Raw genomic sequence first — 13,560 nt, 5'->3', positions numbered from 1 at the left:
GGATTACAATGCTGAGTTTACAGAATTTGGTTATTGTGTGGTTTACATGTAGTAAAATAATGATTACAGAGTGTACCACTAGAACACCTAGCATGGCTAGGCATTTCGGGCATACTTAGTTTAAATCTTAATTTTAAAATATTACAAATTATGAGGTAAGTTGGTATTATGGCTAAGTGACTAAATACTAGTTTGTGAGTTTAGCAATGTGAATGCTTTTGTTTTGGCACTATACATAGTTTCAGTATTGGAGTATCACAGGCCAACTTATGATTAGTTAGGATTCATTATTTTAAGATTGAGATTAATATTTCTGTTTAAGGTCAAATGGGCGAGTGAGTGTTGAGTGAGGCAATTATTATTATTATAATCAATTTCTATTATAATCAAAAAGAAGCGCTAAGCCACAAGGGTTATACAGCTGAGTGAGGCAAGATTTGGGTGGGAGATGACATAATTTCACAAACACATAATGTACTAGTTGCTGAATAAATTAAATAATGACCACAATGTACTATTTACTGACCATATAATGTACTAGTGACTAAATAACACATAAAAGCTATGAGAGTGTTTGTAACAACGACTACAAGGTACCTGATCAACGTACTTATCCTTGAGGTCAGGTCTGATCTGGAAGTTAGCGTTCTGGTCAGCACCAGCTGCTGCTGTAGCTGCCATCATCATCATGGTGGTGTCTGAGGCTAGTGATGAAGCTTGTTGAACTAGTACAGTAGAGGTACGTGGGTATAACTAGCAACAGTCAATATACTGGATCACTGAGCGTGGTGCCGCCGTTGCTATGGTAACGCAGCATCTAGTAAACACGAAGCATTTAACACATATTATATATTTCTTAGCATAAAAAGTTTGTATATTATATTGCACCAATACGTAATTTTGATCTCAATGTTAAGGCAAAATTAAATAGGTTATTTCAAAGAATGAAATATTGTAAAATGTTAGGATATGAATGTTTATAAGACGCAGTTTAGGTCGCTTAATTAACTGTTTACAGTTAAATGAAATATTTATGTTTCTCAATTATTCAACATTCTCCTTCCTATAGAATATAACAGATCTCAAAAATTGATTGACAAAAAGTTAATTTACTACATAACATTGTTAAAACTATATACATAATATTGAAGAGAACATGTGTGATGATGAATTATAAAGTGGAGTGAATGATTGAGTCAGTCAGATCACACCTACTCTCTCACTCTGTCATCAACACTTATTTTGGTCCAGAAATGGCGAGTGTAGACAGAGAAAACCTTTATCAGATGCAGGTAGGACACTAGTGTTGATTATGGTTGTGTTTGTTTTTTAGTAATACCTTGTAATGTGGAGAGTAAGCCGAGGTATTGAGGGAGATAACATCTGTCAGTAATTGTGGTAGTGGTGGTTGTTACTACTACTACTGTCACTGATTGTGGTAGTGGTGGTTCTTACTGCTACTACTGTCACTGATTGTGGTAGTGGTAGTTGTTACTGCTACTACTACTGTCACAGTAATTGTGGTAGTGGTGGTTATTGCTGCTACCACTACTGTCACTGATTGTGGTAGTGGTGGTTGTTACTGCTACTACTGTCACTGTGGTAGTGGTAGTTGTTACTGCTACTACTACTGTCACTGATTGTGGTAGTGGTGGTTGTTACTGCTACCACTACTGTCACTGATTGTGGTAGTGGTGGTTGTTACTGCTAATACTACTGTCACTGATTGTGGTAGTGATGGTTGTTACTGCTACCACTACTGTCACTGATTGTGGAAGTGGTGGTTGTTACTGCTACTACTACTGTCACTGATTGTGGAAGTGGTGGTTGTTACTGCTACTACTACTGTCACTGATTGTGGTAGTGGTGGTTGTTACTGCTAATACTACTGTCACTGATTGTGGTAGTGGTGGTTGTTACTGCTACCACTACTGTCACTGATTGTGGAAGTGGTGGTTGTTACTGCTACTACTACTGTCACTGATTGTGGTAGTGATGGTTGTTACTGCTACTACTACTGTCACTGATTGTGGAAGTGGTGGTTGTTACTGCTACTACTACTGTCACTGATTGTGGTAGTGGTGGTTGTTACTGCTGCTACTACTGTCACTGATTGTGGTAGTGGTGGTTGTTACTGCTACTACTACTGTCACTGATTGTGGTAGTGGTGGTTGTTACTGCTACTACTACTGTCACTGATTGTGGAAGTGGTGGTTGTTACTGCTATTACTACTGTCACAGTAATTGTGGTAGTGGTGGTTGTTACTGCTACTACTGTCACTGATTGTGGTAGTGGTGGTTGTTACTGCTACCACTATTGTCACAGTAATTGTGGTAGTGGTGGTTGTTACTGCTACTACTACTGTCACTGATTGTGGTAGTGATGGTTGTTACTGCTACCACTACTGTCACTGATTGTGGTAGTGGTGGTTGTTACTGCTACCACTACTGTCACTAATTGTGGTAGTAATGGTTGTTACTGCTACCACTACTGTCACTGATTGTGGTAGTGGTGGTTGTTACTGCTACTACTACTGTCACTGATTGTGGTAGTGGTGGTTGTTACTGCTACTACTACTGTCACTGATTGTGGTAGTGGTGGTTGTTACTGCTACTACTACTGTCACTGATTGTGGTAGTGGTGGTTGTTACTGCTATTACTACTGTCACTGATTGTGGTAGTGGTGGTTGTTACTGCTACTACTACTACTGTCACTGATTGTGGAAGTGGTGGTTGTTACTGCTACTACTACTGTCACATTGTGGTAGTGGTGGTTGTTACTGCTACTACTACTGTCACTGATTGTGGTAGTGGTGGTTGTTACTGCTACTACTACTGTCACTGATTGTGGAAGTGGTGGTTGTTACTGCTACTACTGCTGCCACTGATTGTGGTAGTGGTGGTTGTTACTACTACTACTATTACTGTCACTGATTGTGGAAGTGGTGGTTGTTACTGCTACTACTACTGTCACTGATTGTGGAAGTGGTGGTTGTTACTGCTACTACTACTGTCACTGATTGTGGTAGTGGTGGTTGTTACTGCTACTACTACTGTCACTGATTGTGGTAGTGGTGGTTGTTACTGCTACTACTGTCACTGATTGTGGAAGTGGTGGTTGTTACTGCTACTACTACTGTCACTGATTGTGGTAGTGGTGGTTGTTACTGCTACTACTACTGTCAATGATTGTGGAAGTGGTGGTTGTTACTGTTACTACTACTGTCACAGTAATTGTGATAGTGGTGGTTGTTACTGCTACCACTACTGTCACTGATTGTGGTAGTGGTGGTTGTTACTGCTACTACTACTGTCACTGATTGTGGTAGTGGTGGTTGTTACTGCTACTACTACTGTCACTGATTGTGGAAGTGGTGGTTGTTACTGCTACTACTACTGACACTGTGGTAGTGGTGGTTGTTACTGCTACTACTACTGTCATTGATTGTGGTAGTGGTGGTTGTTACTGCTACTAGTACTGTCACTGATTGTGGTAGTGGTGGTTGTTACTACTACTACTGTCACTGATTGTGGTAGTGGTGGTTGTTACTGCTACCACTACTGTCACTGATTGTGGTAGTGGTGGTTGTTACTGCTACCACTAATGTCACTGATTGTGGTAGTGGTGGTTGTTACTGCTACTACTACTGTCACTGATTGTGGTAGTGGTGGTTGTTACTGCTACTACTACTGTCACTGATTGTGGTAGTGGTGGTTGTTACTGCTACCACTACTGTCACTGATTGTGGTAGTGGTGGTTGTTACTGCTACCACTACTGTCACTGATTGTGGTAGTGGTGGTTGTTACTGCTACTAGTACTGTCACTGATTGTGGTAGTGGTGGTTGTTACTGCTACCACTAATGTCACTGATTGTGGTAGTGGTAGTTGTTACTGCTACTACTACTGTCACTGTGGTAGTGGTGGTTGTTACTGCTACCACTAATGTCACTGATTGTGGTAGTGGTGGTTGTTACTGCTACTACAACTGTCACTGATTGTGTTAGTGGTGGTTGTTACTCCTACCACTACTCTCACTGATTGTGGTAGTGGTGGTTGTTACTGCTACCACTACTGTCACTGATTGTGGTAGCAGTGGTTGTTACTGCTACCACTACTGTCACTGATTGTGGTGGTGGTTCTTACTGCTACTACTTCTGTCACAGTGATTGTGGTAGTGGTGGTTGTTACTGCTCCTACTCTCACAGTAATTGCGGTTGTGGTGGTTGTTACTGCTACTACTGTCACATTGATTATGGTAGTGGTGGTTGTTACTGCTACTACTACTGTCACAGTGATTATGGTAGTGGTGGTTGTTACTGCTACTACTGTCACAGTAATTGTGGTAGTGGTGGTTGTTACTGCTACTACTACTGTCACAGTGATTGTGGTAGTGGTGGTTGTTACTGCTACCACTACTGTCACAGTAATTGTGGTAGTGGTGGTTGTTACTGCTACCACTACTGTCACTGATTGTGGTATTGGTGGTTGTTACTGCTACTACTACTGTCACAGTAATTGTGGTAGTGGTGGTTGTTACTGCTACCACTACTGTCACAGTGATTGTGGTAGTGGTGGTTACTGCTACCACTGTCACTAATTGTGGTAGTGGTGGTTGTTACTGCTACCACTACTGTCACTGATTGTGGTAGTGGTGGTTGTTACTGCTACCACTACTGTCACAGTGATTGTGGTAGTGGTGGTTGTTACTGCTACCACTGTCACCAATTGTGGTAGTGGTGGTTGTTACTGCTACCACTACTGTCACTGATTGTGGTAGTGATGGTTGTTACTGCTACCACTACTGTCACAGTGATTGTGGTAGTGGTGGTTGTTACTGCTACCACTACTGTCACAGTAATTGTGGTAGTGATCATTGTTACTGCTACCACTACTATCACAGTAATTGTGGTAGTGGTGGTTGTTACTGCTACTACTACTGTCACAGTGATTGTGGTAGTGGTGGTTGTTACTGCTACCACTCTCACATTGATTGTGGTAGTGATGGTTGTTACTGCTACCACTACTGTGACATTGATTGTGGTAGTGGTGGTTGCTACTGCTACCACTACTGTCACAGTGATTGTGGCAGTGATGGTTGTTACTGCTACCACTAATGTCACTGTGGTAGTGGTGGTTGTTACTGCTACTACTACTGTCACTGATTGTGGTAGTGGTGGTTGTTACTGCTACTACTACTGTCACTGATTGTGGTAGTGGTGGTTGTTACTGCTACCACTACTGTCACTGATTGTGGTAGTGGTGGTTGTTACTGCTACCACTACTGTCACTGATTGTGGTAGTGGTGGTTGTTACTGCTACTAGTCACTGATTGTGGTAGTGGTGGTTGTTACTGCTACCACTAATGTCACTGATTGTGGTAGTGGTAGTTGTTACTGCTACTACTACTGTCACTCTTGTAGTGGTGGTTGTTACTGCTACCACTAATGTCACTGATTGTGGTAGTGGTGGTTGTTACTGCTACTACAACTGTCACTGATTGTGTTAGTGGTGGTTGTTACTCCTACCACTACTCTCACTGATTGTGGTAGTGGTGGTTGTTACTGCTACCACTACTGTCACTGATTGTGGTAGCAGTGGTTGTTACTGCTACCACTACTGTCACTGATTGTGGTGGTGGTTCTTACTGCTACTACTTCTGTCACAGTGATTGTGGTAGTGGTGGTTGTTACTGCTACTACTCTCACAGTAATTGAGGTTGTGGTGGTTGTTACTGCTACTACTGTCACAGTGATTATGGTAGTGGTGGTTGTTACTGCTACTACTGTCACAGTAATTGTGGTAGTGGTGGTTGTTACTGCTACTACTACTGTCACAGTGATTGTGGTAGTGGTGGTTGTTACTGCTACTACTGTCATAGTAATTGTGGTAGTTGTGGTTGTTACTGCTACCACTACTGTCACAGTAATTGTAGTAGTGGTGGTTGTTACTGCTACCACTACTGTCACTGATTGTGGTATTGGTGGTTGTTACTGCTACTACTACTGTCACAGTAATTGTGGTAGTGGTGGTTGTTACTGCTACCACTACTGTCACAGTGATTGTGGTAGTGGTGGTTGTTACTGCTACCACTGTCACTAATTGTGGTAGTGGTGGTTGTTACTGCTACCACTACTGTCACTGATTGTGGTAGTGGTGGTTGTTACTGCTACCACTACTGTCACAGTGATTGTGGTAGTGGTGGTTGTTACTGCTACCACTGTCACCAATTGTGGTAGTGGTGGTTGTTACTGCTACCACTGTCACTGATTGTCGTAGTGATGGTTGTTACTGCTACCACTACTGTCACAGTGATTGTGGTAGTGGTGGTTGTTACTGCTACCACTACTGTCACAGTAATTGTGGTAGTGATCATTGTTACTGCTACCACTAATGTCACTGATTGTGGTAGTGGTGGTTGTTACTGCTACTACTACTGTCACTGATTGTGTTAGTGGTGGTTGTTACTGCTACCACTACTCTCACTGATTGTGGTAGTGGTGGTTGTTACTGCTACCACTACTGTCACTGTGGTAGCAGTGGTTGTTACTGCTACCACTACTGTCACTGATTGTGGTGGTGGTTCTTACTGCTACTACTACTGTCACAGTGATTGTGGTAGTGGTGGCTGTTACTGCTACTACTCTCACAGTAATTGCAGTTGTGGTGGTTGTTACTGCTACTACTGTCACAGTGATTATGGTAGTGGTGGTTGTTACTGCTACTACTACTGTCACAGTGATTATGGTAGTGGTGGTTGTTACTGCTACTACTGTCATAGTAATTGTGGTAGTGGTGGTTGTTACTGCTACTACTACTGTTACAGTGATTGTGGTAGTGGTGGTTGTTACTGCTACTACTGTCATAGTAATTGTGGTAGTGGTGGTTGTTACTGCTACCACTACTGTCACAGTAATTGTGGTTGTGGTGGTTGTTACTGCTACCACTACTGTCACAGATTGTGGTATTGGTGGTTGTTACTGCTACTACTACTGTCACAGTAATTGTGGTAGTGGTGGTTGTTACTGCTACCACTACTGTCACTGATTGTGGTAGTGATGGTTGTTACTGCTACTACTACTGTCACTGATTGTGGTAGTGGTGGTTGTTACTGCTACTACTACTGTCACTGATTGTGGTAGTGGTGGTTGTTACTGCTACTACTACTGTCACAGTGATTGTGGTAGTGGTGGTTGTTACTGCTACTACTGTCATAGTAATTGTGTTAGTGGTGGTTGTTACTGCTACCACTACTGTCCCAGTAATTGTGGTAGTGGTGGTTGTTACTGCTACCACTACTGTCACTGATTGTGGTATTGGTGGTTGTTACTGCTACTACTACTGTCACAGTAATTGTGGTGGTGGTTGTTACTGTTACCACTACTGTCACTGGTAGCAATGGTTGTTACTGCTACTCCTGTCATTGTGATTGTGGTAGTGGTGATTGTTACTGTTACCATTACAGCCACAATGATAGTGGTAGTGGTGGTTGTTAATGGTACCACTACTGCCAGTGATTGTGGTTGCTACTGCTACTACTGCTGACATAATGATTGTGGTAATGGTGGTTGTTACTGCTACCACTACTGTCAGTGATTGTTGTTACTGCTACCACTACTGCCACAGTGATTGTGGTAGTGGTGATTGTTACTGCTACTACTACTTTCACTGTGATTGTGGTAGTGGTGGTTGCTATTGCTACTACTAATGTCACAGTGATTGTGGTAGTGATGGTTGTTACTGCTACTACTGTCACAGTGATTGTGGTGGTGGTGGTTGTTACTGCTACCACTAATGTCACTGATTGTGGTAGTGGTGGTTGTTACTGCTACTACTACTGTCACTGATTGTGGTAGTGGTGGTTGTTACTGCTACTACTACTGTCACTGATTGTGATAGTGGTGGTTGTTACTGATACTATTACTGTCACTGATTGTGGTAGTGGTGGTTGTTACTGCTACCACTACTGTCACTGATTGTGGTAGTGGTGGTTGTTACTGCTACCACTACTGTCACTGATTGTGGTAGTGGTGGTTGTTACTGCTAATACAACTGTCACTGATTGTGGTAGTGGTGGTTGTTACTGCTACCACTAATGTCACTGATTGTGGTAGTGGTGGTTGTTACTGCTACTACTACTGCCACTGTGGTAGTGGTGGTTGTTACTGCTACCACTAATGTCACTGATTGTGGTAGTGGTGGTTGTTACTGCTACTACTATCACTGATTGTGTTAGTGGTGGTTGTTACTGCTACCACTACTCTCACTGATTGTGGTAGTGGTGGTTGTTACTGCTACTACTACTGTCACAGTGATTGTGGTAATGGTGGTTGTTACTGCTACTACTCTCACCGTAATTGCAGTTGTGGTGGTTGTTACTGCTACTACTGTCACAGTGATTATGGTAGTGGTGGTTGTTACTGCTACTACTACTGTCACAGTGATTATGGTAGTGGTGGTTGTTACTGCTACTACTGTCACAGTAATTGTGGTAGTGGTGGTTGTTACTGCTACTACTACTGTCACAGTGATTGTGGTAGTGGTGGTTGTTACTGCTACTACTGTCATAATAATTGTGGTAGTGGTGGTTGTTACTGCTACCACTACTGTCACAGTAATTGTGGTAGTGGTGGTTGTTACTGCTACCACTACTGTCACTGATTGTGATATTGGTGGTTGTTACTGCTACTACTACTGTCACAGTAATTGTGGTAGTGGTTGTTGTTACTGCTACCACTACTGTCACTGATTGTGGTATTGGTGGTTGTTACTGCTACTATTACTGTCACAGTAATTGAGGTAGTGGTGGTTGTTACTGCTACCACTACTGTCACTGATTGTGGTAGTGATGGTTGTTACTGCTACCACTACTGTCAGTGATTGTTGTTGTTACTGCTACCACTACTGCCACAGTGATTGTGGTAGTGGTGATTGTTACTGCTACTACTACTTTCACTGTGATTGTGGTAGTGGTGGTTGTTATTGCTACTACTAATGTCACAGTGATTTTGGTAGTGATGGTTGTTACTGGTACTACTACTGTCACAGTGATTATGGTAGAGGTGGTTGTTACTCCTACCACTGTTGTCAGTGATTGTGGTAGCAGTGGTTGTTAATGTTACTACTGTCACTGTGATTGTGGTAGTGGTGATTTTTACTGGTATGACTACTGTCAGTGATTTTGGTTGTTACTGCAACTACTACTGCTACCATAGAGATTGTGGTAGTGGTGGTTGTTCTGCTGCCAGTGATTGTGGTTGCTAGTGCTAGTCTTCCTCCCACACTGATTGTGGTAGTGGTGGTTGTTACTGCTACCACTACTGCCACACTGATTGTGGTAGTGGTGGTTGTTACTGCTGCCACTACTGCCACAGTGATTATGGTAGTGGATGGTGTTACTGCTACTACTACTGTCACAATGATTGTGGTAGTGATGGTTGTTATTGCTGCTACTGTCAAAGTGATTGTGGTAGTGGTGGTTGTTACTGCTACTACTGTCACAGTGATTGTGGTAGTCGTGGATGTTACTGCTGCTACTACTACTGTCACAGTGATTGGGGTAGTGGTGGTTGTTACTGCTACTACTACTGTCACAGTGATTGGGGTAGTGGACAGTGTTACTGCTCCCACTGCTGCCAGAGTGATTGTGGTTGTTACTGCTACTACTACTGCCACAGTGATTGTGATGGTGGTTGTTACTGCTACCACTACTGCCACAGTGATTGTGCTTGTTACTGTTGCTATTACTGTCAGTCATTGTGGTAGTTGTGGTTGTTACTGCTACTACTGTCATTGTGATTGTAGTAGTGGTGGTTGTTACTGCTACTGTCACAGTGATTGTGGTAGTGATGGTTGTTACTGCTAAAACTACTGTCACAGTGATTGTGGTAGTGCTGGTCATTTCTGCTACCACTACTGTCACAGTGATTGTGGTAGTGGTGGTTGTTACTGCTTCTGCTACTACTACATAATACTACTAATGCCGGAAAAGAAATCCCCCCCCCAGTACCAACAATACCACCAGTCCGATGACATTCTTCTTTGCAAATATACAGGGTCTAAAGCCAGCAACAAACAACAAAATACCTTTCATCCGTGGACTGCTTGCAGAGGCAAAGGCAATGTTCGCGGCTTTCACTGAGACCCACATAAAGGATCACTTGGACAACAAAATATGGATCCCAGGTTACAACTTATACAGATGTGACAGAGTGAACAGGCAAAAGGGGGGGGGGGGTTGGCCTGTACATTGCAGAGTTACTTGTTTGCACAGAACTGCTTAATGCCTCAAATGATGTAGTGGAAGTTTTAGCAGTAAAGATCGAGAACCAAAACCTAGTCATTGTGGTAGTCTACAAGCCTCCGGATGCAACATCCCAGCAATTCCAGGAACAGCTGTTTAAAATTGACCAGTCTGCAAAATCTTCCACCTCCTGCACCCATCATCTTGCTCCTGGGCGATTAGTGAGGCTTCTAGGCACCGTCGGCGTCTGAGGTCTGGTTCGGTGAGAACGAGTTGTGCCTCATTCCAGTTCCTGAGTTTCTTGACGAGGATCAGGTCTCCCCTCATTCTTCGTCTAACAAGTGAATGTAACTTAAGAGTCTTCAATCTTTCTTCATAAGGACCTAAAATGGAGGAATATAGCAAATAATATTGTTGCAGTAATAACACCAGGAGGCAGCTCTGATGAAAACTCACACTGGCATGAGCTTTTAAATCTCTGCACAAAATTCAATTTAAACCAGCAAATAATAGAGCCTACTAGACTGGAGAATACACTAGACCTCATCTTCACTAACAATGATGATCTGATAAGAAATGTCACCATATCAAAAACAATATACTCAGATCACAACATAATTGAGGTTCAGACATGTATGCGCGGAGCCCCAGACCGACATAATGAGATTAGTCACGAGGGAGCATTCACCAAATTCAACTTCAGTAACAAAAATATAAAGTGGAACCAAGTAAACCAAGTCCTAACCAATATAAGCTGGGAAGATATACTAAGCAACACAGACCCCATCTTATGCCTAGAACAGATTAACTTGGTGGCACTCGATGTATGCACAAGGCTTATTCCTCTAAGAAAAAGGAGGAGTAGATGTAAAATAGAAAGAGACAGGCGCTCCCTTTACAGGCGACGGAAAAGAATAACAGAGCTGCTAAAAGAGGTCAATATATCTGAAATGCGTAGGGAGACACTGGTCAGAAATAGCAAGCATCGAACTTAAGCTAAAGGAATCTTATAGGAGTCAGGAATCACGGGAAGAACTAAAAGCCATAAATGAAATCGAAAGAAACCCAGAGTATTTCTTCTCCTATGCCAAATCAAAGTCGAGAACATCGTCCAGTATTGGGCCCCTACTTAAACAAGATGGGTCCTACACAGATGACAGCAAGGAAATGAGTGAGCTACTCAAGTTCCAATATGACTCAGTTTTTAGCAAGCCGCTAACCAGACTGAGAGTCGAAGATCAAAATTAATTTTTTATGAGAGAGCCACAGAATTTGGTTAACACAAGCCTATCCGATGTTATCCTGACGCCAAATGACTTCGAACAGGTGATAAATGACATGCCCATGCACTCTGCCCCAGGGCCAGACTCATGGAACTCTGTGTTCATCAAGAACTGCAAGAAGCCCCTATCACGAGCCTTTACCATCCTATGGAGAGGGAGCATGGACACGGGGGTCATCCCACAGTTACTAAAAACAACAGACATAGCCCCACTCCACAAAGGGGGCAGTAAAGCAACAGCAAAGAACTACAGACCGATAGCGCTAACATCCCATATCATAAAAATCTTTGAAAGGGTCCTAAGAAGCAAGATCACCACCCATCTAGAAACCCATCAGTTACACAACCCAGGGCAACATGGGTTTAGAACAGATCGCTCCTGTCTGTCTCAACTATTGGATCACTACGACAAGGTCCTAGATGCACTAGAAGACAAAATGAATGCAGATGTAATATATACAGACTTTGCAAAAGCCTTCGACAAGTGTGACCTTGGCGTAATAGCGCACAAAATGCGTGCTAAAGGAATAACAGGAAAAGTCGGTCGATGGATCTATAATTTCCTCGCTAACAGAACACAGAGAGTAGTAGTCAACAGAGTAAAGTCCGAGGCAGCTACGGTGAAAAACTCTGTTCCACAAGGCACAGTACTCGCTCCCATCTTGTTCCTCATCCTCATATCTGACATAGACAAGGATGTCAGCCACAGCACCGTGTCTTCCTTTGCAGATGACACCTGAATCTGCATGACAGTGTCTTCCATTGAAGACACTGCAAGGCTCCAGGCGGACATAAACCAGATCTTTCAGTGGGCTGCAGAAAACAATATGAAGTTCAACGATGAGAAATTTCAATTACTCAGATATGGTAAACATGAGGAAATTAAATCTTCATCAGAGTACAAAACAAGTTTTGGCCACAAAATAGAGCGAAACACCAACGTCAAAGACCTGAGAGTGATCATGTCGGAGGATCTCACCTTCAAGGACCATAACATTGTATCAATCGCATCTGCTAGAAAAATGACAGGATGGATAATGAGAACCTTCAAAACTAGGGAGGCCAAGCACATGATGACACTCTTCAGGTCACTTGTTCTATCTAGGCTGGAATATTGCTGCACACTAACAGCACCTTTCAAGGCAGGTGAAATTGCTGACCTAGAAAATGTACAGAGAACCTTCACGGCGCGCATAACGGAGATAAAACACCTCAATTACTGGGAGCGCTTGAGGTTCCTAAACCTGTATTCCCTGGAACACAGGCGGGAGAGATACATGATTATATACACCTGGAAAATCCTAGAGGGACTAGTACCGAACTTGCACACGAAAATCACTCACTACGAAAGCAAAAGACTTGGCAGACGATGCAACATCCCCCCAATGAAAATCAGGGGTGTCACTAGCACGTTAAGAGACCATACAATAAGTGTCAGGGACCCGAGACTGTTCAACTGCCTCCCAGCATACATAAGGGGGATTACCAACAGACCCCTGGCAGTCTTCAAGCTGGCACTGGACAAGCACCTAAAGTCGGTTCCTGACCAGCCAGGCTGTGGCTCGTACGTTGGTTTGCGTGCAGCCAGCAGTAACACCCTGGTTGATCAGGCTCTGATCCACCAGGAGGCCTGGTCACAGACCAGGCCGCGGGGGCATTGACCCCCGGAACTCTCTCCAGGTAACTCCAGGTACTGTCACAGTGATTGTGGTACTGGTGCTTGTTACTGCTACCAATACTGTCACAGCGATTGTGGTTGTTATTGCTACTGCTACTGCCACAGTGATTGTGGTAGTGGTTGTTACTGCTACCACTACTGCCACTGATTATGGTTGTTACTGCTACTACTACTGTCACAGTGATTGTGGTAGTGAACAGTGTTACTGCTACTACTACTGTCACAGTGATTTTGGTTGTGGTGGTTCTTATTGCTACTTCTACTGTCACAGTGATTGGGGTAGTGGTGATTGTTACTGCTACTACTACTTTCACTGTGATTGTGGTAGTGGTGGTTGTTATTGCTACTACTAATGTC

The 13,560-nt window shown here is 43.1% G+C and overlaps 1 protein-coding gene across 1 annotated transcript in view; it reads left to right on the top strand.

Moving 5' to 3' along the window:
• Positions 1–1,191: 1,191 nt before the first annotated feature.
• LOC128703603 (uncharacterized) overlaps positions 1,192–13,560 on the top strand; it is a 311,066-nt gene continuing 298,697 nt past the window's right edge. The window contains exon 1 of the mRNA XM_070086894.1: positions 1,192–1,292. Coding sequence (XP_069942995.1) covers positions 1,254–1,292 — 39 coding nt within the window. The 5' untranslated portion in view covers positions 1,192–1,253. The remainder of the gene's footprint in view (positions 1,293–13,560) is intronic.

The sequence above is a fragment of the Cherax quadricarinatus genome, chromosome 20, assembly GCF_038502225.1.
Source record: "Cherax quadricarinatus isolate ZL_2023a chromosome 20, ASM3850222v1, whole genome shotgun sequence".
NCBI classification, from domain to species: Eukaryota; Metazoa; Arthropoda; class Malacostraca; order Decapoda; family Parastacidae; genus Cherax; species Cherax quadricarinatus.
The sequence above is the reverse complement of the archived record's forward strand: the minus strand, read 5'-3'. Positions and strand labels throughout refer to the sequence as shown.